This window comes from Rhinopithecus roxellana, chromosome 13 (genome assembly GCF_007565055.1).
Source record: "Rhinopithecus roxellana isolate Shanxi Qingling chromosome 13, ASM756505v1, whole genome shotgun sequence".
Taxonomy (NCBI): Eukaryota; Metazoa; Chordata; class Mammalia; order Primates; family Cercopithecidae; genus Rhinopithecus; species Rhinopithecus roxellana.
This window is the reverse complement of record NC_044561.1, coordinates 119,062,706-119,088,069: the sequence shown is the minus strand read 5'-3', so window position 1 is coordinate 119,088,069 and position 25,364 is coordinate 119,062,706. Positions and strand designations below refer to the sequence as shown.

Genomic DNA, 25,364 nt, shown 5'->3' with positions numbered 1-25,364 from the left:
GAAAATTGTGTGGACTTGGTATTTTCTGTTTTAGGAGATTGTTTCTACTTAGTAAACTTGTTTAATGGCTTCCTATTCCTTCTTCTTCTTCTTTTTTTTGAAATGGAGTTTTGCTCTGTTGTCCAGGCTGGAGTGCAGTGGCATGATCTTGGCTCACTGCAACCTCTGCCCGCTGAGTTCAAGCAATTCTCCTGCCTCGGCCTCCTGAGTAGCTGGGATTATAGGAGTGCGCCACCATGCCTGGCTAATTTTTGTATTTTTAGTAGAGACAGGGTTTCACTATGTTGGCCAAGTTGGTCTTGAACTCCTGACCTCATGATCTGCCTGCCTCGGCCTCCCAAAGTGCTGGGATTATAGGCGTGAGCCACTGCGCCCAGCCCCTATTCTTCTTTTTTCAAATTTTATTTTATTGTGGTAAAAGCACTTAACATGAAGTCTACTGTTTTAACATATTTTTAAGTGTATAGTATGTTTTTGTTGACTATAGGTACTGTGTTGTATACTAGATCCCTAGAACTTATTTCTTTTGCTTGACTGAAACTTTATGCCTGTTAATTACTAATTACCCATTTCACCTCCACCCAGGCCCTGACAACCACTGTTTCACTGTTGATTCTATAAATTTTACTGTTTTAGATTCTTCTTATAAGTGGAGTCATGAAGTATTTATCTTCCTGTGACTGGCTTTTTTCACTTAGCAGAATGTCCTCAAGGTTCATCTATGTTGTAACATGGTGCAGAATTTCCTTTTTTAAAGGCTGAATAGTATTCCAATGTATGCATATACTACATTTCAAAAAATGCCTTCATCTGTCAAAGTAATAAGATTGTTTTCACATCTTGGCTGTTGTGACTAGTGCTGCAATGAACATAGAAGTGCTAAGTGCTAATATCTCTTTGAGATCCTAATTTCAATAATTTTGAATAAATATTCAAAAGTGGGATCAGTGGATCATATGGTAGTTCTATTTTTAATTTTAAAAGGAACATTCACTCCGTTTTCCATAGTGGCTGCACCATTTTGAATTCCCACTAACGGTATGCAAGGGTTTCCTTTTCTCCATATCCTTGCCAACACTTATCTTTTGACTTTTTGATAATAGGCACCTGGCAAGTGTGATATGATAGCTCATATGGTTTTGATTTGCATTTTCCTAATGATTAATGATGTTGAACATCTTTTCATAGACTTGTTGGCCATTTGTATGTCTTTGAAAAAATGTCCATTCGGGGCCTTTTACTATTTTTTAATTGTGTTTTTTTTTTGCTATTGAGTTGTAGGAGTTCCTTATATATTTTGCGTATTAACTTTTGTCAAATGCATTTTTTACAAAGGTTTTCTCCATTCCATAGGTTGCATTCTCATTTTGTTGATTGTTTCCTTTGCTGTGCAGAAAATGTAGTCTCCCTTGTTTATTTGTGTTTTTGTTTCTTGTGCTTTTGGTTTCAAATAAAAAAAATCATTGTCCAGACCAATGGAACTTTGTCCCTGTTTTCTTCTAAGAGTTTTACAGTTTCAGGTCTTATGTTTAAGTCTTTCATCCATTTTGAATTGATTTTTGTGTATGGTGTGAGTTTTCCCAACATCATTTACTGAAGAGGTTATCCTTTCCCCGTTGTATATTCTTGGTGCCTTTGCTGGAAGTTAGTTGAGTATATATGCATGGGTTTAATTCTGGGCTCTCTATTCTGTTTCATTGCCATATGTGTCTGTTTTTATGCTAGTACCATACTTTTTGGATTACTGTAGTTTTGCAATGTAGTTTAAAATCAGGAAATGTGATGCTTCCAGCTTTGTTCTTTTTGCTCAGAATTTCTTTAGCTATTCAGTGTCTTTTATAGCTCACATGAATTTTAGGATTGTTTTTTCTATTTCTGTGAAAAATATCATTGGAATTTTGATAGATATTGCATTGAATCTGTAGAGTAATTTGGGCATTATGAACATTTTAACAATATTAATTTTTCCAACACATGAACATGGGATATCTTTTCATTTTTTGTGTGTCATCTATAATTTCTTTTATCAATATTCTGTAGTTTTTAGTGTACAGATCCTTCATCTCTTTGGTTATATTTACTTCTATTTTATTCTTTTTGATGCTATTGTAATGGGATTATTTTTCTTGTTTTCTTTTATGGATAGTTTGCAGTTAGTGTAGAGAAATTCAACTGATTTTTATATATTGATTATTTGATCCTGCACCTTTATTGAATTTGTTTATTAGTTCTAACAGATATTTTTGTTATTGAGTCTTTAGAGTTTTGTTTACATAAGATACTATCTGTAAATAGAGACAATTTTCCTATTGTCTCTGTTTCCTTCTCCTTTCATACTTGGATGCCTTTTATTTCTTTTTCTTGCCTAATTGTTCTGGATAGGATTTCAAGTATTTTGTTGAATATAAGTGGTGAGAATGGGCATCCTTATCTTATTCCTGATCTTAGAGGCAAAGCTTTTAGCTTTTCATTATTGAGTATGATGTTAGCTATAGGCTTGTTATATATGTCCTTTATTATATGGAGGTACATGTCTTGTATACCTAATTTGTTGAGAGTTTTTACTATGAAAAAAATGTTGAATTTTTCTCAAGTGCTTTTCTTTTCTTTCTTTCTTTTTTTTTTTTTTTTTTTTTTTTTTTGAGACGGAGTCTCGCTCTGTCGCCCAGGCTGGAGTGCAGTGGCCGGATCTCAGCTCACTGCAAGCTCCGCCTCCCGGGTTTATGCCATTCTCCTGCCTCAGCCTCCCAAGTAGCTGGGACTACAGGCACCCGCCAACTTGCCCGGCTAGTTTTTTGTATTTTTTAGTAGAGACGGGGTTTCGCCGTGTTAGCCAGGATGGTCTCGATCTCCTGACCTCGCGATCCACCCGTCTCGGCCTCCCAAAGTGCTGGGATTACAGGCTTGAGCCACCGCGCCCGGCCGTTTCTTTTTTTTCTTTTTGAGACAGAGTTTTACTCTTTCGTCCAGGCTGGAGTGAAGCAGCATGATCTCAGCTCACTGCATCCTTCCGAGGTTCAAGCAATTCTCCTGCCTCAATATTTTAGCATTTTATCCTTTCTGCCCTCATTAAAAGGTACTTACTTATTGAGCTCCCACTATATTTCAGTAACTATTCTCAATGTTGGGTATATAGAGACGAATTAAACAAAGTTTTGTCCTCAAAACTTGTATACGAGTCTTGGCTCTGAGCCTGGAAAGCAGAACCCATGAACAAACAAGATTTCACCTTCAAAATTGTAAATTCCATTCCTAACACAGCCAAATCCATCTTTCCCAGCAAACCTAAAATTGTGTTGCATTGTTGACTAAGCACTTAAAGGAGATAATGACAGAGTGACAGGGGTGCTCTCCAGAGGGCCATAGTCTTCATATTATTCGTATTTATCTTCTTCCCAGGTGACAGCAAGAAAAAGTGACTCTTCTTTCATTGTGTCTCCCAAGCCTCCTTATTGACTTGGTATAGGCCTTACTGAACTACTGATCTTTCACCATCTCTGCTGGGATGGACTTAGAAGAGAACTCCCAGCAAGAATTTGCAAGGTATCCATAAGCATTGTTATTTTTTGACCAGTTTTATTCTGGCTTCATTGTGGCCACATTCTTGTCTCTTAGCTTTTCATCTTTATTCACTCCCCTGGGGAAGAGTTGGACCTACTTATTAGAGCATCTTTTCCAGCATTCCCCATGCCTGTCACTTGTTCTTAATAAACTAAATAAACTCATGGTTGGCTGAAGGATCCCTTCAAGATTTCATCCTGGAGGAACAGCCTGTCCTGTATGGTTATGTGTCAGGTACTTTCCAGTCCGGCCATGTTACCTTCAAAGCAAGTTGATACTGCTGAGTTACTGGTTACTTAATTAAGCCTCCCAACCACCAGACTACAATCAAGAACTTAGTGTCACAAATTATGTAAGGTAAGTGGTGTTATCTCTATTTTAAGCATGAAAAATTCAAGTTTTGAAGAATTTAGATGACTTGCCATAGTAGCACAACTATGGTTAAGTGAAAAGTCATGGTGTATAGATTATATTCACTGATGAAGGGGTGATAATCCATTTTTCTTCTTCCTTAATGGCATCCCTTATATCTCACCCTTCGCAGTAAGTCCTCAAAATGTTAACAATAATCATAACCATTCATATTTCTGTCACAGTGCGTACACCATATTTTTATGCATATTATATTATTTGATCTTTTTGTATAATCTTGTCAAAATGAAGAACAATTGCTTATGCTGTTTTCCTAATGAGGAACACAAGGCTTACTGGTACAGAGGTAGAAGTAATGGAGCCAAGCAGAGAAAGGCCCAGGCTTTGTGGAACTTGATGCTTGTATAATTATGGATATCTTGTTTTAGAAAAATAATGCAGAACTACTAACACAAAATTAGGCACGTAAGTGAATATTTATTTGAAATGAAAAAGAAATTGCAACAAGTTACAAACTTACAAAAGCTTATGAACACATTAAATATCATGAATCCCAGAAAAATAACACACTTTATTATTATTATTTTAAATACCTTCATAATACCTTTTTAATATTTTGTGGCTAATTATTTTTGATTGTTTCTTCTTATGACTATAATTTTTATATCATTTCTATAGAGAGAACAGAAGGATAATTCAGTCTTTGCTCTAGCATGATTGATCAAAAATTTAAAGTTATGATTGGTAGTTTAGGAAAGATTATTTCCATTTCCATAACTTATCAGTAATGCCACATCTGTCATGTCCTCTGCAGTTTCTGGCTCAGGTGGTGCTACATGCCTGGGGCAAGACCTTGGAGAGTTCTAGCCCTTTGATTTTGATTTCATGGCACCTTATTGCAGCCTCTTAATCACTGATCCATCTTTATCAGGTCCTCACCACCCCCACTGTGTCTGTCCTGGGTTCATGATATGGCCATGAAGCCTTGAAGGCTGGCCCCAAGGAGGTTGCTGTGCAGTGTCTGGTTGATATTTCTCCCTGAGGTTAAATTTGGGATCAGTTAGCCTGATGAGTGCAACCAAGGGCAGGTAATCAGTGAGGGTTGTCCAGATGTTGATGTGGTAGGTCCTTAAGACCACCACCAGGGCACAGACAGCATCCCTGGACTGGAACAATGCTGCTTATCTCTATGCCAAAGTGGGGTTCCTGCTTCCTCTCCTCATCCCAGGAGGAAAGTGTGCTGAGCTTTGGAAGGGGCTCTTGCAAGTGTTGACCTAAAGTTTAAGCTTCAAGAGTTTTATGGTAGATTAGCCTTTATTGCCAAGCTAAAAAATGATTTGCAAGTTAGATATTGGGCCTCCAATTTCTTGCTTCTCAATACCTTCCTAAAGGTGGACCAAGAAAAAACTTTGTAGAGGCCTGTGGGGAAGGAAACATAATTAGTCCACTTGTTCTTCTGGATTCTTTAAACATCCACGGGTGACATCATGTTGGGTCTCTAGAGAATTACTGTCATTGAATTGTCTCTTGTCAGGTTACGCTTTGGAACTCCTTAAATAGATAGCCCCCAAAAACTTTTCCTGGAGTCTAACATGAGGCTGTCATAGAGGGTGCCCTCTGTCATGATGACCTTTAATTAGCCATCATTTTTTAGCCATCAGCTTTGTGTAGCTTAAAGCAATGCTTTCCATTAGAACTTTCTGTGTTCTATGTTTATAATGTGCAATATGGTAGCTACTAACCACATGTGGTTATTCAACACTTGAAATGGAAAGTAAGGCTAAGGAACTGATTGAATATTTTATTTTATTGTAATTCATATGAATTAACATTTAAATAGCCTCTTGTTACCAGTGCCTACAGTATTGGATAGATCAAACTCAGATTATTGAAACAGTGATAGCCAACCTGTACGTAAGAGACTTTCCTCGCTCAGGTCAATTTGAACCACATATGGTCAGTTTCTGGTAGTAAAAGAGTCTATAGATTTTTCTGAACAGTATTTCCTGCCCTGGACCAGGGGTCACTAGGGAGCGAGTCAGATTAGAATGGTGTCATTGAAGAGAAGAGCAAGATACTGACATGATAAATTTATCTTGGGAAAAGTTCATTTAGAGGGGCTGCAATTGGAAGAAAAGTAGAATTGTGGGACTAGGTGACCACACATTTCCAGGTTGGTAACATTCATAGGGGATTTGCAGAGGGAAGCAAAGTCTTCCATAGTCACGCACTGGAAATTTAGTAGAGGAATTCAGATCTCTGTTAAATTAGCCTATCTTTCATCATGAGATTTAATCACATTATCTCAATGCAGTACTTTTTACCTTGTTCTCTCTTAAGAAGATGTTTTGAAGATCAGTGAATACTGCATTAACTTAAAACAAGTGCAATGTTCACTGATCACTGACTCAGGGAAATTAAAAAGCAACCAACCAAACAACTGGAGTTTAAGGTAGAAAGTACACTGTGATCCCTTTATAAAACAGGAATTTTGGATAAAGGAAGGATTGACAAGATGTGGATAATAATACGTTCTTCTTATACTCTCTGCCAGCAGTCTTATATGTGCTTTGCATGTGTCCTTTTATTTCATCTTGATGACACAGCTAAGGGTTAGATATTTTCCATCTGCATTTTACAGATGGACACATTGGGGTTCCGAGGACTTAGGAGATGCCCAGCATCACCAGGTCAGCAGGCCAGAGCTGGACTGTGTCCCAGAGTAGCTAGGACCCTTAACCATAATACAGAGATATTACCCCATGTGAATGGATACCATCGGGCTTTCTTTTTCTGTTTTTTAGCATATTGTAAGTTTCCATAACTAAATATAGTTTTAAGAAAATAGTAGGCAGCTGATATTTGAGGGACTTTGGACTGTTCAGTGAAGATTTTCTTTGTAGGAAAAACTCATCAAATGTTAGAATTGATCTACTTTTTGTCAGCCTCTTCTCATCCCTATTTGAAAAGTCTGAATTGTATCCTTACTATGTGCAAGGCATGGCACTAGGTGCCAGGGTTCCATGGCAAAGAAGTCAGACACAGTTTCTGCTTTTATGGGACTCATACTCTAAACAAAGAAAATGCTAACTTGAACAATTATAGAAAGTCTGATAAGGTTATGGTAGGACAAAGATAGGGCACTGCAAAAGACAAAGAGAGGGACTAATTCTGTCTGGAGTGAACCGGTGAAGTTTCTATGGAGTGTTTAATTTAATAGGAACTTTGAAGCATGAGTAGGAGCTCATCAGCAGCACGGTGGGCTCACCAGAGCCTGGGCAAGTGCTCATGTGCCTAAACTGCTCCACTGGCCTCCACCTGCTACTATTTATCACGTTCCTTTGTACAGGGTTAATTAAAGGACTAAGATGAAAGACCACCATTCTAATTTGGAACATCTGGAGACATCAGAAGGCCCATTAGAAGACCCACCCTAAACTTCTAATTTTTTCTTTCAAATACTCTGAAACAAAATCCACCAACTTATGAATACTATCATTTTTTTTGGTGGTGGAATTCCACAGGACTCCATTTTGTTCACCATTCTTGAAGCATCAGTAAAATAATAAAGATGATTCCCACTCCCTCTTTTTTATTTGAGATGGAGTCTCACTCTGTTGCCCAGGCTGGAGTGCAATGGTGTGCTCTTGGCTCACTGCAACCTCCGCCTCCCGGGTTCAAGCAATTCTCCTGCCTCAGCCTCCTGAGTAGCTGGGATTCCAGGTGTGCACCATCATGCCCGACTAATTTTTGTATTTTCAGTAGAGACAGCGTTTCACCATGTTGGTCAGGCTGGTCTCGACCTCCTGACTTCGTGATGCGCCCACCTCAGCCTCCCAAAGTGCTGGGATTACAGGTGTGAGCCAGCGCGTCCGACCCACTCCCTCTTTTTTCAGAGAAAAAACTGGAACCCAGAATGAGTGACCTTGTAAGTGAGTTGCTGGCAGTTTCTACCTTTGCAGAGACCAAGTTCTTCCATCTACATGACCTTGTGTTGTCCTCCCAATACCCCAAGGCATGGATGTTTTCTTCATCTTTCAATGAGGGAGGTGACTGTCTCAGAGAGGTACAGTGAGCAGACCAAAGTCTCAGAGCGTGAAGGGCTCAGCTTGAATCCCTGCCCAGGGTGCTGTTAACCTGGAGGCTGGAAGAGCTTGTTCCGTGACAAAGCCTCAGATCTGAGTGCCCTGGGTTCCCCCTGGGCCATAACTTGCTTCCTTATGTTGCTCCGTGTTGCAGAATTCATGCTGGACTACACCCTGCCCCCTTCAGGGAGTGCAAAGATAGCCCTTGGAGGGGGATGATGGAGGAGGAGGCAATCAGGTAATGAGAGGCCATTCTGACCTTGTGGGAATGTGGTGCCCCTGGTGAGGGTACAGGAAGAAAGTGAGCATCCCTGGGAATCTCACACGAGGAAGGCCAGACCAAATCCCTGTACTTACAAAATGCGCTAGGAAATATGCCTCAGTTGGTAGGCATGACAACTTCTGAGCCCTTGTGTTTGTATCTGTAGAAGAAAAATATTTTCAAATATTAACTGGTGAAGTTTTATTTTTAGAGATATATTTTTTCTTTCAATTACTTCCACCATTAATATTAAACCATGAATCTCAGTTCTCTTGCTATAGGGAATGCAGAACCTCAAAAAACTCAATGACACCAAAGAGTTATATTTATACTTCTGCATTCCAACGTAGAACATTGAAAGATGTGGAATTCAATTGCAAGGGCTAGTCTCTTCAAAAAGAAGTGGTTGCCTAATCGCCAGCATTCACAGCAATTATGTTGGCAAGTAATGTTTTAAAGCTTACATGGATTGTCTATTTTAACCTCACTATTATTATTCCAGCCTTAAAGATGAGGAAGTTGATGCCCAGAGAGAGGTTAATTAGCTTGTCTAAGGTCACTTATCTAAGAAGTGGTAGAGCCAGGATTTGAGTGCAGGTGTTTGGCTTTGAGACCATGCTTAATCACTCTGCACATTATCTCATATGCTGGGTATTCTGCTCATGGTAGGGAATACAGCAGGGAGTAAGACTGCCAGGCTTCCCTCAAGAGGCTCATTGATTGAATCTTTCACTGTGGGTCTTTTGAAATTTCATTTGGGCCTTGCAAAGCAGGAAAAAACAAGAGTCCTTGTTTTACTCATGAGAAAAAGAAAGTAAAAAAGAGGGAATTGTCTTACTCAAGGTCATAGAAAGACATAGTTGCAAGATGGGATTAGAAACCATATGTCTCATCAGCACCCTATGTTCTTTCTGTGCCCTGGGAGCACACTCCATTTAGCAGACTTGCAGCTAGTATTAATGTCTGGACAATTAACCAAAACTTCCTTTGGGCTGGATCTCCAGAGCCCAAGAACACTGGTGGGCAAAGGATGGTGTCTTGTGAAAGGAGGGCAAGAAAAATTGTAGGACAAATTTTGCTTTGGGATTTTGGTTACACCTGCAGGTAGAGTGTCCCTGGTATAAAGGTGGATTCTGGGTCGGGGGAAGGTCTGTGGATAAAGGGATTTGTGGGTGAGTTCAGAGAGGCAGAGATTCACGGATTTGGTGATGGGATGTGGTGATTGGGAGGGGAGGAGGGCTTTTCTAATCAGGACTTTTATGGAAATTGCCCTTGGTCAAGAGAAGGGGCATGTTGGCAACATGGCCACCAAGAAAAAAGAAAGGAGAGATCCAGCACAGTTGCTGGTAAGAGACTCTTCTGCTGGGCTCCCACAAGCAGCTCTAGGATCAGGCCTGGATATGAGATATCGCTTACCTCTTGCGCTTTTGAAGTGTATCTGATGAACAGACTATCCCACAGAAGGATGAACAGCACTGAAATCCTTTCTGGCAATCTTCCTGCATTGTACACAGTTGAGTACAGTTTTCAGGTACCGATATGCAGGGTGGAGGTTCCAAGATATACTCTGAAACACAGAACAAGTAAGAGAAGGGCCTCACCAACAGGCTGGAGTAATGTTCAGAACCCAGAAAGCCCAGGGAACTGCCAGGAAACCTGCCACCCTCATCTGCCTTGCGTGGTTCCAGGGCGGTGGCATCAGGTTTTGTCCTCAGCTGCTGACTTCGTCTGAGTTCTGAGCAGGGAAGCAGGGCATGGATATTTTTTGATCAAGAATGGAGTTCGGTAGAACTCTGCACCTATTGGTCATTCACCATCCTTGTAGTTCAGATGCCAAGTCCCCATTGACTATGGTTGGGTCGATATCAAGGGTATTAATGGTGTATGTGGTGAATAAGAAAGAGGTTTGTATGTTCGTTCTGCACTCACTCATTGTGTGTTCTTGAACAAGTTGTAGAGCTTCTTGTTAACAACATAGTTTACCCTGGGGTTAACCTAATGTGGGTTATTTGTGTATAGGAATAATGAGTGAAAGGTAAGTTTTGGTAAAGGATGAAGACCAAGCAGTAAACTGAAGGTACTGGATCAGAGAGTTGGGACCCAATTCACAAGTAAGTTCTGGGAGTGACTTCTTTCATGGTAAGAAGGGTGGGGATTTCAGAATGGGGTTCAAAGATTCAGCTTCTTTTTCTTCCTTTGTGTCTCTCAGTCAGGAGGCCAGAGCACCAGGATGTCCCACTTTCTACTGTTAGAGAAGAATAAGCATCTTTATGTTGACTTCCTATTTCCTCCCTTACCCCCAAGTATTTCAGTTCAAAGCTAAGACCTACCTACCCTGGGAGATTCTTCCCTAAGGTCACAACCCACAGTCTCCTTTCTATTCCTGGACTCTAAGGATGGGCCCCATTAACCCCTTTCCCCAAGCCCTTCCAGGTCCTAATTTTTGTACCTTGTGACTCTCCCTTTCTTTGGGGGCAAAAGTCAAAAGTGGGGCATTCTATTGCCCATCTGTGGGTCTATTGCTCTGCAAATATTTGCAATTAGAAGGAAATCTATAGGATATTATGATGATTTGAAAGGAATGAATGAAGAAAGAGGTCATAACCATAACTGTAGAAGCAAATGGCACCAGAATTGGGGTAAAAGAAGCTGAGGTCCAAGCTGTTGACAATTTAACAGAGACCAATAACTAGTACTCACCCCTGGCCTCTCAGCTATTCTGTAACTCACTGGGGCACCTCAAGAAATTGGAACTAGTCCACACTTTGAAGAGCTTGGGGCTCAATAGAGCAGTTTAGGGATAGACACCATGATCCAGAGATCTCAGAGAGGTCACCCCTTTCAAGTCTTGACCCCTCTTCTGGGTATCTGGTCCCAACTTCACTCACAGCACTTACCAGTCTTTTAGAAAGCCTCTTTATGCCTTTCCTCAAATTCTGACTCTTCATTTAACTCTACCCTGGGCACTCCTATTTTCTTGTAGTTTGCTTAGTCCCTCTTAGTCCTACAAACCTGCATGACTTTTCTGAAACTTCTAAAGCAGGACCTAGCCTCCCCAGACACATGAGCTACCACACATATCTCTCTTCTGAGCCACCAGTATTCTGAAGATGTTTTCCCCATAAAAGAGTGGATGTATGATGAATAACAGTTCTTTTCCCCCTTGGTATTGGTTAAGGTCAACATTACTATAGCCAGAGCTCTTTTGAGTTGAGCTGGGCAGTGGTGGCTACTGAGATGGACTCTACACTTTCCCATTGATGCTAATTACTGGTAATTGTGTAGTACCTCTGGAGTTTGAAAATGTGGAATAAAATGCAAAACTTCCTTTCCTTCCTTCCCAAAACATCCTCCAAGGCCAAGGTTATGTAGATTCCAGCTTGGGTTCTACCAACTTTGTTGTCTCTCTGTTTTAATGCTTGAAAAGTGAATCCAAGCAGCCATGGGCAGCAAGACTAAGCTGGATGATGACAGCATTTAATAGTACTGAGCATTTACCATGGTTTAGTAAGAGTGAGCTATGTCTGCATGCATTATCTGTTCTCCTCCAACGATCCCCATATAATTGTATTCATTATAAAGATAAAAACCTAAGACCCAGATACTTTGCCCAAGGTCACTCAGCAACAGAGCAGGGATTCAAACCTAGATCTTGCCAATAATAAAGCTTGGGCCCTTGAACATGATACTGTATTTTTCCAAAAGGTGTGACAGACTGTCAGCTCTCAGATCCTCTCCTGTCCACAAATGTTACTTCCCTCCTTGGGCCCAGACCCAGCACCTACTCAGAACACGCTGCTTGGGACTCCCAGGCACCAGCTGCAGTGCTAGGCAGAACACCACCAGGAACTGGAGAGGCAGCACAGGCTTCATGGTGCCAGTGGGACGGGTGAGTAAGTTCTGGCCAAGGATTGCTGGGTTTGACCAGGCACTGCTGTGAGGAGAAGAGAAGGAAAGAGGGCAAAGTGGAGGCCCAGTGTGACTAGCCTTTCGCCTATTCCAATCAAAACAGGCAGGGCAGAAATCCAAGCACCTCCCAATCACACCCACTCCAGGGTCATGTAGTGTTTTCATATCCTCCTTTATCCCTCTAGTCTTGACCTTGGTATCTCTTTCATCTGTATCTAGATCTTATTCATATCCCTTAACATTTTAAATAATTTTTCCCTGTGGAAATTGTACATGTCTTTGTTATATTTATTCACAAAGGATTGAATTTTTTTTTTTTTTTTTTTTTAGGTGGAGTCTCGCTCTGTCACACAGGCTGAAGTACAATGGTGCGATCTCGGCTCACTGCAGCCTCCTCCTCCTGGGTTCAAGCAATTCCTGAGTTGCTGGGATTACAGGTGTGTACCACCACGTCTGGCTAATTTTTGTATTTTCAGTAGAGACAGGGTTTCACTGGGGTTGTTCAGGCTAGTCTTGGACTCCTGACCTCAGGTGATCCGCCTTCCTCAGCCTCTCAAAGTGCTGGGATTACAGGTGTGAGCCACCGTGCCTGGTCTGAGGCTTGAAGTTTTAAAAGGAAATTGTAAATGGTATCATAACTTTTCAATTAATTCCTTTTGTTTACTGCTCATATAGAGAAGTTAACTTTCCAGTTGGCTCAAAAATCTCCACCATAACAGTTATTTGACCTCACTGAAACCAACAAACATTGACTCTTCACTTCCCTATTTCGTAGTCCTTCTCTCTAGGTGATTACTTTTCTTTCTATCAATGTAGGATTCAGAACCTGTCATTTAAATCTTCTTGCTTGAATCTGCCTACAAAAACTGCAGCCCTGAGTGAATCCAACCATCAATTTCATCGAAACTTGAACCTAGGCAGGTAATTGTTGCTGGGGGAAAATAATTGCACCGCGCTACTAAACAGCACAATAGATGCGCCATCACCAAACCAAAAAGGGTCTGGCAGTCTTACTAAGTTTCTTCAGTAAGCCAGAGTTCCCACTCTCTACAAATACTATTTCAAACTTGCTTTCCTCTCTTTAAACCTTGGATCTTTTCTTCTTTCAATGAATCTGTAGCTAGTTAGCTTGCTAAATCCTCCCATTGTTTATTATGGTTTCCTTGTGTGTTCTCTTCGTGTTTATCATATGCAAATAAGAACAGTTATAGTTTTCTTCTTCAAACTTTAAGCCATTTTTAATGCCTCACTGTGCTGGCTAGGCCGTGGAGTATATCATCATATGTAAGTGGTGATAGTGTGTATTTTTGTCTGATACCTGATTTAAAATGAAAACTTCTTGTTTTCCCTTTTAGAACTGTCTCCACTTTAGTTTCTCGTAAGCACCCTCTATCAGGTTTAGAAAGTTTTCTTTCATTCCTAATATAACAAGAAATTTTAAATTAGTTTGTGTCAGATTATATGTATTGCTTTTTTCTATGCATATTAAGATGATAACATTTTTATCTCCTTTAATCTGTTAATGCATTGAACATTCAGATTTTCAAACATGAAGCCATTTCTATGTTAATATAAGGTGATCATTGAATATTATCATTTTTATATTGTTTAGCTCAGTTTGCTATTTTTTTTTTTTTTTTTTTGAGACGGAGTCTCGCTCTGTCGCCCAGGCTGGAGTGCAGTGGCCGGACCTCAGCTCACTGCAAGCTCTGCCTCCCGGGTTTACGCCATTCTCTTGCCTCAGCCTCCCAAGTGGCTGGGACTACAGGCGCCTGCCACCTCGCCCGGCTAGTTTTTTGTATTTTTTTTGAGACGGGGTTTCACCGTGTTAGCCAGGATAGTCTCGATCTCTTGACCTCGTGATCCGCCTGTCTCAGCCTCCCAAAGTGCTGGGATTACAGGCTTGAGCCACCGCGCCCGGCCTAGGTTTGCTATTTTTAAGGTATTTTACATCTATGTTCATAATGAACTAGGCCTGTAATTTTTCTCTCTCATATTGTCCTTGCCTGGTTTGGTAGCAAGTTTATGCTGACTTCATAGGATGTGCTGAGTAGCAGCCCTTCTTTATTAATTCTCTGGAAATTATTGATTTAAGATAATTAGTTACTTGAACTCTCAACTCTGTTTTTCTTGCACGAATATACTCATTTGCACCTTGTTGTTTTCATTTAACAATATATCCTGAAAACTGCTCTCCAGTAGTTCATAACGATTTTTCCTCTATTACAGCTGCATTTGACATCCCTTGCACATACACCTTAGTCATATAGCCAGTCTCCTATATTTAGGCATTTAGGTAGTTTCCAAGATTTTGCTATTATAAATAATGCTGCAGTGAACAATGATGCATAATTTTCTGTATCATTGGAGGTATAATATCAATACATTTCTAAAAGTGTGATAGTTAGGCATGGCTGGGCGCAGTGGCTCACGCCTGTAATCCCAGCACTTGGGAGGCTGAGGCGGGCAGATCATGAGGTCAGGAGTTCGAGACCAGCCTGGTCAACATGGTGAAACCCTGTCTCTACTAAAAATACAAAAAATTAGACGAGCATGGTGGCACGCGCCTGTAGTCCCAGCTACTCAGGAGGCTAAGGCAGAAGAATCGCTTGAACCTGGGAGGCGGAGGTTGCAGTGAGCCAAGATCAAGCCACTGCACTCCAGCCCGGGCAACAGAGCTAGACTTTGTCTCAAAAGGAAAAAAAAAAAGGATAAATACACATATAGTTTGGCAAGATATTGCCAATTTCTACTTCGTAAAGATTATGCCTTTTTTTTTTTTTTTTTTTTTTTTGAGACGGAGTCTCGCTCTGTCACCCAGGCTGGAGTGCAGTGGCCAGATCTCAGCTCTGCCCGCCACCTCGCCCGGCTAGTTTTTCGTATTTTTTAGTAGAGACGGGGTTTCACCGTGTTCGCCAGGATGGTCTCGATCTCCTGACCTCGTGATCCGCCCGTCTCGGCCTCCCAAAGTGCTGGGATTACAGGCTTGAGCCACCACGCCCGGCCTGATTATGCCTTTTTGTAACGCCACCAACAATGTGAGTGTGCATGTTTCCTACAGTCTCACTAACAGAACGTGTTGTCATGCTTTTGAATTTTCGCCAAAACAATTGGGTGAGAAATGTTATTTCTGTAGTTTTTGAAGTTCATTTACTATGTAGCATGCACCAGTACTTCATTCCATTTTATGGGTGAATAATACTTCATTGTATATATATATCACAATTGTTTATCCATTCATCTGTTGATGGACATTTCAGCTGTTTCCTTGCTTTGGCAATTGCAAATAATGCAGCTATGAACATTTGTAGATGAACTTTTTTTGAGTGTATATTTTTAATTCATTTGGATAAATATTTGGGAGTAAAACTGCTGGGTCATATGTTTAACTTTGTATGTTTACTTTTTTGAGGAAACTCCAAACTCTTCCCACAGCGGCTGAACCATTTCATACTTCTATCAGCAGTGCATGAGGGTTCCAATTTCTCCACATGCTTGCCAACACTTATTATTTTCCTTTTTAAAAATTATAGCCAGTCAAGAGAATGTGAAGTGGTATCTCACGGTTTTTATTTGTATTTCCCTAATAACTAATGATGTTGAGCATATTTCCCTCTCCCTCTCCCTCTCCTTCTTCTCCTGCTTCTTCCCCTTCTTCTCCTTCTTCTTCTTCTTCTTCCTCTTCCTCTTCTTCTTTTTTTGATGGATTCTCACTCTGTTGCCCAAGCTGGAGTGCAGTGGTGTGATCTCAGCTCACTGCAACCTCCGCCTCCTGGGTTCAAGAGATTTTCCTGCCTCAGCGTCCCGAGTAGCTGGGTTTACAGGCGCCCGCCACCACACCTGACAAATTTTTGTATTTTTAGTAGAAATGGGGTTTCACCATGTTGGCGAAGCTGGTCTCGGACTCCTGACCTCAGGTAATCCACCTGCCTTGGCCTCCTGAAGTCCTAGGCTTACAAGCATGAGCCACTGTGCCCAGCTGATATTGAGCATATTCTCTTTTTTTTTTTTTTTTTAGACAGAGTCTCGCTCTGTCACCCAGGCTGGAGCGCAGTGGCCGGATCTCAGCTCACAGCAAGCTCCGCCTCCCGGGTTCACGCCATTCTCCTGCCTCAGCCTCCTGAGTAGCTGGGACTACAGGCGCCCGCCTCGTCGCCCGGCTAGTTTTTTTTTTTTTTTTTGTATTTTTTAGTAGAGACGGGGTTTCACCGTGTTAGCCAGGATGGTCTCCATCTTCTGACCTCGTGATCTGCCCATCTCGGCCTCCCAAAGTGCTGGGATTACAGGCTTGAGCCACCGCGCCCGGCCTATTGAGCATATTTTCATGTGCTTGTTGGTCATTTTTATATCTTCTTTGAAGAAATGTATATTCAAGTCCTTTGCCCATTTTGTAATTAGGGTTTTTTTTTTTTTTTTTTTTCCCTTGAATTGTAAGAGTTCTTTAATATATTCTGGACACTCTTATCAGATAGATGATTTTTTCAAATATTTTCTCCCATTCCGTAGGCTGTCTTTTCACTTTTTTGGTAGTCATTTGAGGCACAAAAGTTTTTAACTTTGATGAAGTCAGATTTTTTTTCTTTTGTCACTGTGCTTTTGGTGTCTTTTCTAAGAATCCATTGCCCGATCCAAAGTCATGAAGATTTACTTCTGTATTTCTTCTAATAATTTTGTAGCTTTTATATTTAAATCATTGGCTTATTTTTGAATCAGGAAGTGTGAATTCTACCTTTTCAAGATTGCTTTGGCTATTCAAGCCTCTTGCAGTTTTGTAACTTAAGGATCAGCTTTTCTATTTCTCAAATAAAGAAAAATCTGGCCAGGCGTGGTGGCTCACGCCTATAATCCCAGCACTTTGGGAGGCCGAGGCAGGTGGATCACCTGAGACCAGGAGTTTGAGACCAGCCTGGCCAACAGAGTGAAACCCCATCTCTACTAAAAATATAAAAATTAGCCAGGAGTGGTGGTGCATGCTGGTAGTCCCTCTACTCAGGAGGCTGAAGCAGGAGAATTGCTTGAACCTGGGAGGCGGAGGTTGCATTGAGCTGAGCTTCCGCCGCTGCACTCCAGCCTGGGTGACAGAATGAGACTCCATCTCAAAAAAAAAAAAAAAAAAAAAAAAAAATTATGTTGGAACTTGATTGGAATTGCATTGTAATGCTGTCTTAATAATTTTAAGTCTTCCAATACAGAATATGGGATGGCTAGGTGTGGTGGCTCACACCTGTAATCCCAGCACTTTGAGAGGCCAAGGCAGGTGGTTTGCTTGAGCTCAGGAGTTCGAGATCAGCCTGGGCAACATGGCAAAACCCTGTCTCTACAGAAAATAGAAAAATTGGCTGGGCGTAGTGGCATGCGCCTACAGTCCCAGCACCTGGGAGGTGGAGGTTGCAGTGAGCCAAGATCACGCCACTGCACTCCAGCCTGGGTGACAGAGCCAGACCCTGTCTCAAAAAAAAAAAAAGATGGAATGTCTTTCTATTTCTTGAGGTCTTCTATAATTCCTTTCAGCAATGTTCTGTATTTTGTGGTAAACAAGTCTTTTACCTCTATGGTTAAATTCACTTCTAGGTATTTTATCCTTTCGTAGCCTGTTATAAATCAAGTTGTTTCCTTAATTTCCTTTTTGGATTGCTCATTGCTGGTGTTTACAAAAACAGCTGAGATAGTTTTACTTTCTTCCCAATTTGGATGACTTTTATTTCTTTTTATTACTTAATTGCTTTGGTTAGAACTCCATTACAGTGTTGACTCGCGGTGGTGAAAGATGCATCATTGTCTTATTTCTGATCTTGGGAGAAAGACTTTGATCTTTCACAATTGAGTATAATGATCATTGTATATAGTTTTTTATAGGTGCCTTTAGTCATGTTAAGGAAGTCCTTTATTTCCTAGTTTTTTGAATTTTTTTTAAATCATAGAAGGGTGGTGAATTTTGTGAAATGCTTTTTCTGTATCAATTAAGATTGGAAAACTTTGAGAAGGATTGGTGTTGATCAAAAAAAGTTTAGTATAGATTTTATCAGTGAAGTCATCTAGCCCTAGGCATTCGTTTGTTGAAGAGAGTTGTGTGTGTTTTTCAAAAATTATTGATTCTATCTCTTTATTTGTTATAGGTCTGTTAATATTTTCTATTCCTTCTCAAGTCAGTTTTGGTGATTTGTGAGTTTCTAGGAATCTGTCCATTTCCTCCAGGTTATCTAATGTGTTGGTGTCACATTGTTATAGTATTCTCTTATAATTTATTTTTAGTTCTGTAAGGTTGGTGGTGATGTCCCACTCTAATTTCTGATATTAGTTATTTGTGTCTTTTCTCTTTTCTTCTTAGTCAATCTAGCTAAAGATTTTCAATTTTATTGCTCTTTTAAAAAAACCAAGTTTTGGTCTTGTTGCTTCTTTTTATTGGTTTTGTATTTCCTATTTCATTTGTCTGTTTTCAAATGTTTATTATTTCCTTCCTTCTGCTAGCTTTGGGTGTAGTTTGTTCTTCTCTTTCTAGTTTCATATGATGTAAAGTTAGGTTGTTGATTTGAGATTTTTTTTTTTTTTTTTGAGACAGAATCTCACTCTGTTGCCTAGGCTGGAGTGCAGTGGCATGATCTTGGCTCGCTGCAACCTCTGCCTCCTGGGTTCAAGCGATTCTCCTGCCTCAGACTCCTGAGTAGCTAGGACTACAAGGCTTGTACCACCATGCCCGGCTAATTTTTTGTATTTTTAGTAGAGATGGGGTTTCACCATGTTAGCCAGGATGGTCTCGATCTCCTGACCTCATGACCCATCTGCCTCAGCCTCCCAAAGTACTGGGATTACAGGCGTGAGCCACCGTGCCTGGCTGAGATCTTTCTTTTTTAATGTAAGTATTCACAGTTATAGATTTTCTACCCTGAGAACGACTTTTACTGCATCTCATAAGTTTTTGTATGTTGTGTTTTGTGTTTTTGCTTTCATTCATTCGAAAGTTTTTTTCTAAGTAGTTGGGACTACAGGTGCATACCACCATGCCCAGTTAGTTTTTTGTAGAGACAGGGTCTTGTTATGTTGCCCAGGCTGGTCTTGAATTCCTGGGCTCAAGTGATCCACCCACCTCAGCCTCTCAAAGTGCTGGGATTACAGGCGTGAGTCAACATGCCTGGCTCAAAGTGTTTTCTAATTTCCGTTGTGATTTATTCTTTGACTCATTGGTTGTTTAAGAGTGTATTAATTTCACATTTTTGAGAATTTTCCAGTTTTCCTTCTCTTATTGATTTCAGCTTTGTTCCATTGTGGCTGGAGAAGATAGTTTGTATAATTTCAATCTTTTTTTTTTTTTTTTTTTTTTTTGAGACAGAGTCTTGCTCTGTCACCAGGCTGGAGTGCAGTGGTGCGATCTCAGCTCACTGCAACCTCTGCTTCCTGAGTTCAAGTGATTCTCCTGCCTCCAAACGATTATCCTGCCTCAGCCTCCTCAGCAGCTGGGATTACAGGCGTCTGCCACCACACCAGGCTAATTTTTGTATTTTTAGTAGAGACGGGATTTTACCGTGTTGGCCAGGATGGTCTCGGTCTCTTGACCTTGTGATCCACCCGCCTCAGCCTCCCAAGGTGCTGGGATTACAGGCGTGAGCCACAGCACCTGGCCTGTATAATTTCAATCTTTTAAAATTTATTTAGGCTTGTTTTGTGGCCTAACATGTAGTTTATCCTGGAGAATGTTCCATATGTGCTTGAGAAGAATATGCATTCCCTTCTTGTCTTAGGTCTGTCTTAGGTTTCTAGTGTTGTTTAGTACCCTATTTCCTTATTGATTTTTCTGTCTACATATTCTATTCATTATTGAAAGAGGGCCTGGAATGCTTTCCAACACCAACAACCAATTCTCCTATCTCTGGGCACCAACTGGGTGTTCCAAAATTTAATTTAATTCTGACACTAACTACTTGAAGTTAGTGCAGACCCCACAGCTTATAGGCTTGATTTCACAAGACTACTCCCAACTTCAGGTGCCAGTGGCAAGTCTTGGGTCTCCTGCACTTTTGATCTACTGGCTATAAATCAGGGGCTCCCACAATCCCATCTGAAAGTTTGATAATTTGCTGGAACAGCCCACAGAACTCAGGAAACACTTTACTTAAAGTTTATCAGTTTATTATAAAGGATACAAATGAATAGCCAGATGAAGTAAGTAGGGTGAGCTTCAGAAGGGTTCCAAGCACAGGAATTTCTGTCCTTGTGAGTTGGGTGTGCCACCCTTCTGGCACATGGATGTGTTCACCAATTCAGAAGCTTATCAAATCTTATTGTTTAAGAGTTTTTATAGAGCTTCAACTCCTTCCTTATTTAACTTCCTGGAGGAGAGTGGGTGGGGTCTAAAAGTTCCAACCCTCTAATCACTTGATCTTTCTGGTGACCAGTTCCAACCTGAGGCTACCTAGGGGCCCCACTCCAAGTAACCTCATTAGCAGAAACTCAGGTGGAATCAAAAGGGGCTCCTTATGAATAACAAAAGACACACCTGTCACTCAGGAAATTCCAAGAGTTTTAGGAACCTTGTGCCAGGAACTGGGGACAAAGATCAAATATATTTCTTATTATGCCATGATGGGATATTGAACTCTCCAACTATTACTGTAGTGCTGTGTCTCCCTTCAATCCTGTCAGTGTTTGCTTCGTATATTTTGAAGCTTTATTGCTTGGTGTGTATATGTTTATAATTTTTATATCTTTTTGATGAATTGACCCTTTTATCAATATATAATCATGATTTTGGTTCTTTTAACAATATTTGACACAATGTGTATTTTGTTTGACTCTAATATAATAATCACAGCTCTTTTTGCTACTATTTGCCATATACAGAAAATTGAAACTGGGTCTCTTCCTTACACCTTATACAAAAATTAACTCAAGATGCATTAAAGGCTTAAATATAAAACCCCAAACTATAAAAACTCTAGAAGAAAATCTGGGCAATACCATTCAGGACATAGGCATGGGCAAAGATTTCATGACAAAATCACCAAAAGCAATTGCAACAAAAGCAAAAATTGGCAAATGGGATCTAATTAAACTAAAGAGCTTTTGTACAGCAAAATAAACTATCATCAGAGTGAACAGACAACCTACAAAATGGGAGAAAATGTTTGCAATCTATCCACCTGACAAAGGTCGAGTATCCAGAGTCTACAAGGAACTTAAATTTATAAGAAAAAACAAACAATACCATTAAAAAGTGGGCAAAGGACACGAACAGACACATCTCAAAAGAAGACATATATGCAGCCAATAAACATGAAGAAAAGCTCAACATCAGAGTAATGCAAATCAAAACCATGATGAGATACCATCTCATGCCAGTCACAATGGAGGTTATTAAAAAGTCAAGAAACTACAGATGCTGGTGAGGTTGTAGAGAAATAGGAATGCTTTCACGCTGTTGGTAGGAATGTAAATTAGTTCAACCATTGTGGAAGACAATGTGATGATTCCTCAGAGATTTAGAACCAGAAATACCATTTGACCCAGCAACCCCATTACTGGGTATATACCCAAAGGAATAGAATCATTCTGTTATGAAGACACGTACATGCGTATGTTCATTGCAGCACTATTCACAATAGCAAAGACATGAAATTAACCCAAATGCCCATCAATGATAGACTGGATAAAGAAAATGTGGTAAATATACACCATGGAATACTATGTGGCCATAAAAAGGAATGAGATCATGTTCTTTGCAGAGACATGGCTGGAACTGGAAGCCATTATCCTCAGCAAACTAATGAAGGAACAGAAAACCAAACACTCCATGTTCTCACTTATAAGTGGGAGCTGAACAATGAGAACACATGGACACAGGGAGGGAAACAACACACCTTGGGGCCTGTCAAGGGAGGGAGAGCATCAGGATAAATAGCTAATGCATGCTGGGCTTGATACCTAGGTGATGGGTTGACAGGTGTAGTAAACCCCTATGGCACATGCAACAAACCTGCACATCCTGCACATTTACCCCAGAACTTAAAATAATATTAAAAATATAGCTCAATCATATAGGGTTTTGTGTAATGAATTGTTAAGAATAATTTATAATTAGGTCAAGTGTGGTGGCTCATGCCTGTAATCCCAACACTTTGGGAGGTTGAGATGGGCAGATCAATTGAGATCAGGAGTTCGAGATGAGCCTGACCAACATGGCGGAAACCCATCTCTACTAAAAATACAAAAATTATCTGGGTGTGATGGCACGTGCCTGTAATCCCAGCTACTCAGGAAGCTGAGGTGTGAATTGCTTGAACTTGGAAGGTGGAGGTTGCAGTGAGCCAAGATCACGCCACTACACTCCAGCCTGGTGTGGAGTGAGACTCTGTCTAAAAGAAAAAAAAGGAATTTATAATGAACACATCCATTATATGCAAATAGTCACCTCTTAAAGGGGCTCATGATATGATTTCTGCATTCACAACTATGGAAATTGGAGTGTCTATCTGTATCTACCCTCAACCCCCCAAAAAAACTTGTGTCATTTCTTTTTGAGAAATAATGACATTGTAAATATTTGCATGACTAAATAAAGGTGGCAGAAGGTAGGTAACAAAAAATAGGTGATCTAAAAATGAGAAAATAAAAGATGGTTTACAGAAGAACTAAAAGAGAATGTAATAAAATATGGGTTAATTGTAAGCACCTTTTAAAAAATGATATTTTTTCTTTTCTTTTTTTCTGTAAAGCATTCTGCAACTAGAAAGCAGAAATAAATAGTACCTTTCAGAAAAGAAAAACTCTGTTAGCAAGAACACAGGACTGGTTATGTGAGAAGAGGCATCATTCCTGCAGAAGCCCTATCCTGTATGGAGAAGGACAGGGCTAAGAGAAGGCAAAGGCAGGAAGCAAGGACTCTTGCTCTGCCCTGACTTGGCCAGTGGAGGCAGCGAGGAGCTGAAGATCATTCCTTCTTTCTTTCCTTCCCTCTCCACAGGCAGCTCTGCAGGGAAGTCTGTGCTGCCTGGCCAGACTTAGGGCTCACGTTCTGGTCAGAGTCATGGCACCCCAGACTCTGCTGCCTGTCCTGGTTCTCTGTGTGCTGCTGCTTCAGGCTCAGGGAGGATACCATGACAAGATGAGGATGCAGAGTAGGTGATGGGCTGCTGGATGGGTGAGGGGGAGTTGGGTAGGGGGAATGGAGGAGATATGTCCAGTCTGAGTAGGACCTAGGCGTTGGAACCTTTCTGCATATCCAGCTCTGGCCACAATGTTGTGCAGACTCTGGACTGTCCCAAACCATGGCCCTCCAACCCCTTTACCTGGCCTTGGGATTAGTAGTGGGAATGAAGGGGGAACCTACATCTTTTGTTGTTTGCTCCCAATACTTAGAGACAAATGGTACATCCCATAGTGAAAGGTGCACCAGGACTGAGAATCCAATGGGAAAGCAAGACAATTATTCTTTGATTTATGCACATTTGTGAGGAGTAAACATCTAGAAGTGGTTATGAGGGTAGGTGTAGGTGTAGAAATGGGTATAAGTTAGAGTAAAAAGGACATAGAGCAATGAAAAGTTGGGATATACAGGGCAAAGTTAAGTATATCATCAAAGGAGCCAGGAGAGTGGTGGTGGGAAGGGATACTAGGGACAGCGACAGTGAGGAGAGGAGAGGGAGAGATGAAAGGCAAGTTCATCTTCTTTTCTGGGCTCTGCAAATTCTGGAGAATAGGGGAGGGCTTGAAAATGTCTCAGGCTTCTTTGAGCTCTCAGGGTCAAACTGTAGATTCTATGGGGGCAACTTCACTAAGGTGACTCCTATGGGAGTGACTTCACTATGATTAATGGGAAGACAGAGTTCTGAATGCAGGTGTATGGTGAGAGTCCAGGAAACCCAGGCATTGAGGTCTACCGGGGTGAGATGCAGGGCAGGGAGATAGGATTTAAGATACTGCCAATCACTAGGATTGGTGATGGGCCAGAAAGAAGTTCTCTGAAGAGTCCAGGAGAGTCGTGGTGGTCAGGGGGGCCTTGGTTCTGGGGCCATGGAGAAACTTCAAGCTTGAGAAGGGTGCTCTGTAGGTGCATGGTTTCATTGACCCTGCTTCTGCACCATTTCAGGAATCAAGGTCTGTGAGAAGCGACCCAGCATAGATCTATGCATCCACCACTGTTCATATTTCCAAAAGTGTGAAGCAAATAACATATGCTGTTCAGCCTTCTGTGGGAACGTTTGCATGAGCATCCTGTGAGTGGGAGAGTGGGCTGGGATGTGCATCCTGCTCCCTGAACCCTTCCATCCGAGACTGTGCCCACATCCGAAGCACAAGGACATCAAATCATCAGCACAAGAACGTCAACAGGAATGCCGCCCTCCCTGCTGTCTGAACTCCCTGTCCCTGTCAAATAAACCAGAACAAATGCCCAGGAATCCTGCCTCTTTTGCTGCCACTACAGGTGATCATTGAGAGCCCACAGTAGCCCCCATAGGTGCCCAGCTCGTCTTGTGTCCTGGTGTTCGATTTCTCTCCCTGGTTATGCTTCTCTACCCTCCCTCTTCCTCTTTGGCCCATGTATCCCTGCCAGCCCTCAGGAGGCACAGCCCCTTGCTGTTTTGCTCACTGAACCAGTACTCCCAGGGGGAGGAACTGTTCATGTGCAGCATCTCCCGATGCTAAGGAGAACATTTCTCACCCTGGAGTCAGAAGGACCCATTAAACATGAGATGGGTGGCAGTTAGAACCCGAGGTGAAGAGTGGGAGGCCTTCAAGCACTGCTTTGGTCTCCTTAGCCTTGGTGCACCCCCACCTCATGCTCCCCAGTCTCTTTCTGAGCTTCAGATTGCTCTCTCTTTACAATGAAGATAATGAGTGCCAGGAAGGCCAGCGACATGCCTAAGGCCATAAGAGAGTGAGAGGATATGATGTGGCTGGAAGAGAATGTTTCCTCTGGGCTCACTTTTTGCTCAGTTCTCTCCATTACCTGAGACCAGAGGCATCCTAGTGAGAGTGAGTGCCTGCACCAACCCCAAACTTCCTCCTGTCCTGCACCCACCAACATGGCTACTCCTCTAATGGGACCCAATTTGGGTCTCAGGATCGAATACTCCAGCACTTTCCATTAACTGGATAGTCCCTATCTTTCCCAAGCCCTCTTCCTTAGAGGCTCATTCTCTTTTCTTTTGATCAAGAGGAACATCAAAGGGTGGGGAACAGGT

The 25,364-nt window shown here is 41.3% G+C and overlaps 3 protein-coding genes across 4 annotated transcripts in view; 2 read left to right on the top strand and 1 right to left on the bottom strand.

The window, feature by feature from the left end:
• WFDC3 (WAP four-disulfide core domain 3) overlaps positions 1-24,383 on the top strand; it is an 80,320-nt gene extending 55,937 nt beyond the window's left edge. Inside the window, exon 7 of the mRNA XM_030913965.1 lies at positions 24,269-24,383. Coding sequence (XP_030769825.1) covers positions 24,269-24,284 — 16 coding nt within the window. The 3' untranslated portion in view covers positions 24,285-24,383. The remainder of the gene's footprint in view (positions 1-24,268) is intronic.
• The window catches only part of WFDC10B (WAP four-disulfide core domain 10B), a 62,785-nt gene extending 38,217 nt beyond the window's left edge, over positions 1-24,568 (top strand). The window contains exons 1-4 of one of the 2 annotated variants that reach the window (XM_010384217.2): positions 12,579-12,626; positions 13,006-13,110; positions 23,144-23,297; positions 24,269-24,568. In XM_010384217.2, the coding sequence (XP_010382519.1) occupies positions 23,207-23,297; positions 24,269-24,399 (222 nt within the window). In that variant the 5' untranslated portion in view covers positions 12,579-12,626; positions 13,006-13,110; positions 23,144-23,206 and the 3' untranslated portion in view covers positions 24,400-24,568. Of the gene's footprint in view, positions 1-12,578; positions 12,627-13,005; positions 13,111-23,143; positions 23,298-24,268 lie in introns of those variants that run through there. The other variant, XM_030913966.1, reaches the window with a different exon arrangement.
• WFDC13 (WAP four-disulfide core domain 13) lies at positions 4,391-12,255 on the bottom strand. The gene is made up of 4 exons (XM_010384218.1): positions 12,066-12,255; positions 9,697-9,847; positions 8,376-8,440; positions 4,391-5,352 (listed from the first exon to the last, which is right to left on the bottom strand). The coding sequence occupies exons 1-3, from the start codon at positions 12,151-12,153 to the stop codon at positions 8,398-8,400; spliced, it is 282 nt and encodes a 93-aa protein (XP_010382520.1). The 5' UTR covers positions 12,154-12,255; the 3' UTR covers positions 4,391-5,352; positions 8,376-8,397.
• Positions 24,569-25,364: the final 796 nt, after the last annotated feature.

What these genes read in the sequence shown, in the direction of transcription:
- WFDC13 (XM_010384218.1), bottom strand. Translation starts at nt 12,153, where the DNA reads ATGAAGCCTGTGCTGCCTCTCCAGTTCCTGGTGGTGTTCTGCCTAGCA. An exon ending in TCCCAAGCAGCGTGTTCTGA is followed by an intron (nt 9,848 to 12,065) that starts GTAGGTGCTGGG and finishes TCTGTGTTTCAG; the next exon opens with AGTATATCTTGGAACCTCCA. An exon ending in ACACTTCAAAAGCGCAAGAG is followed by an intron (nt 8,441 to 9,696) that starts GTAAGCGATATC and finishes TTTCTTCTACAG; the next exon opens with ATACAAACACAAGGGCTCAG.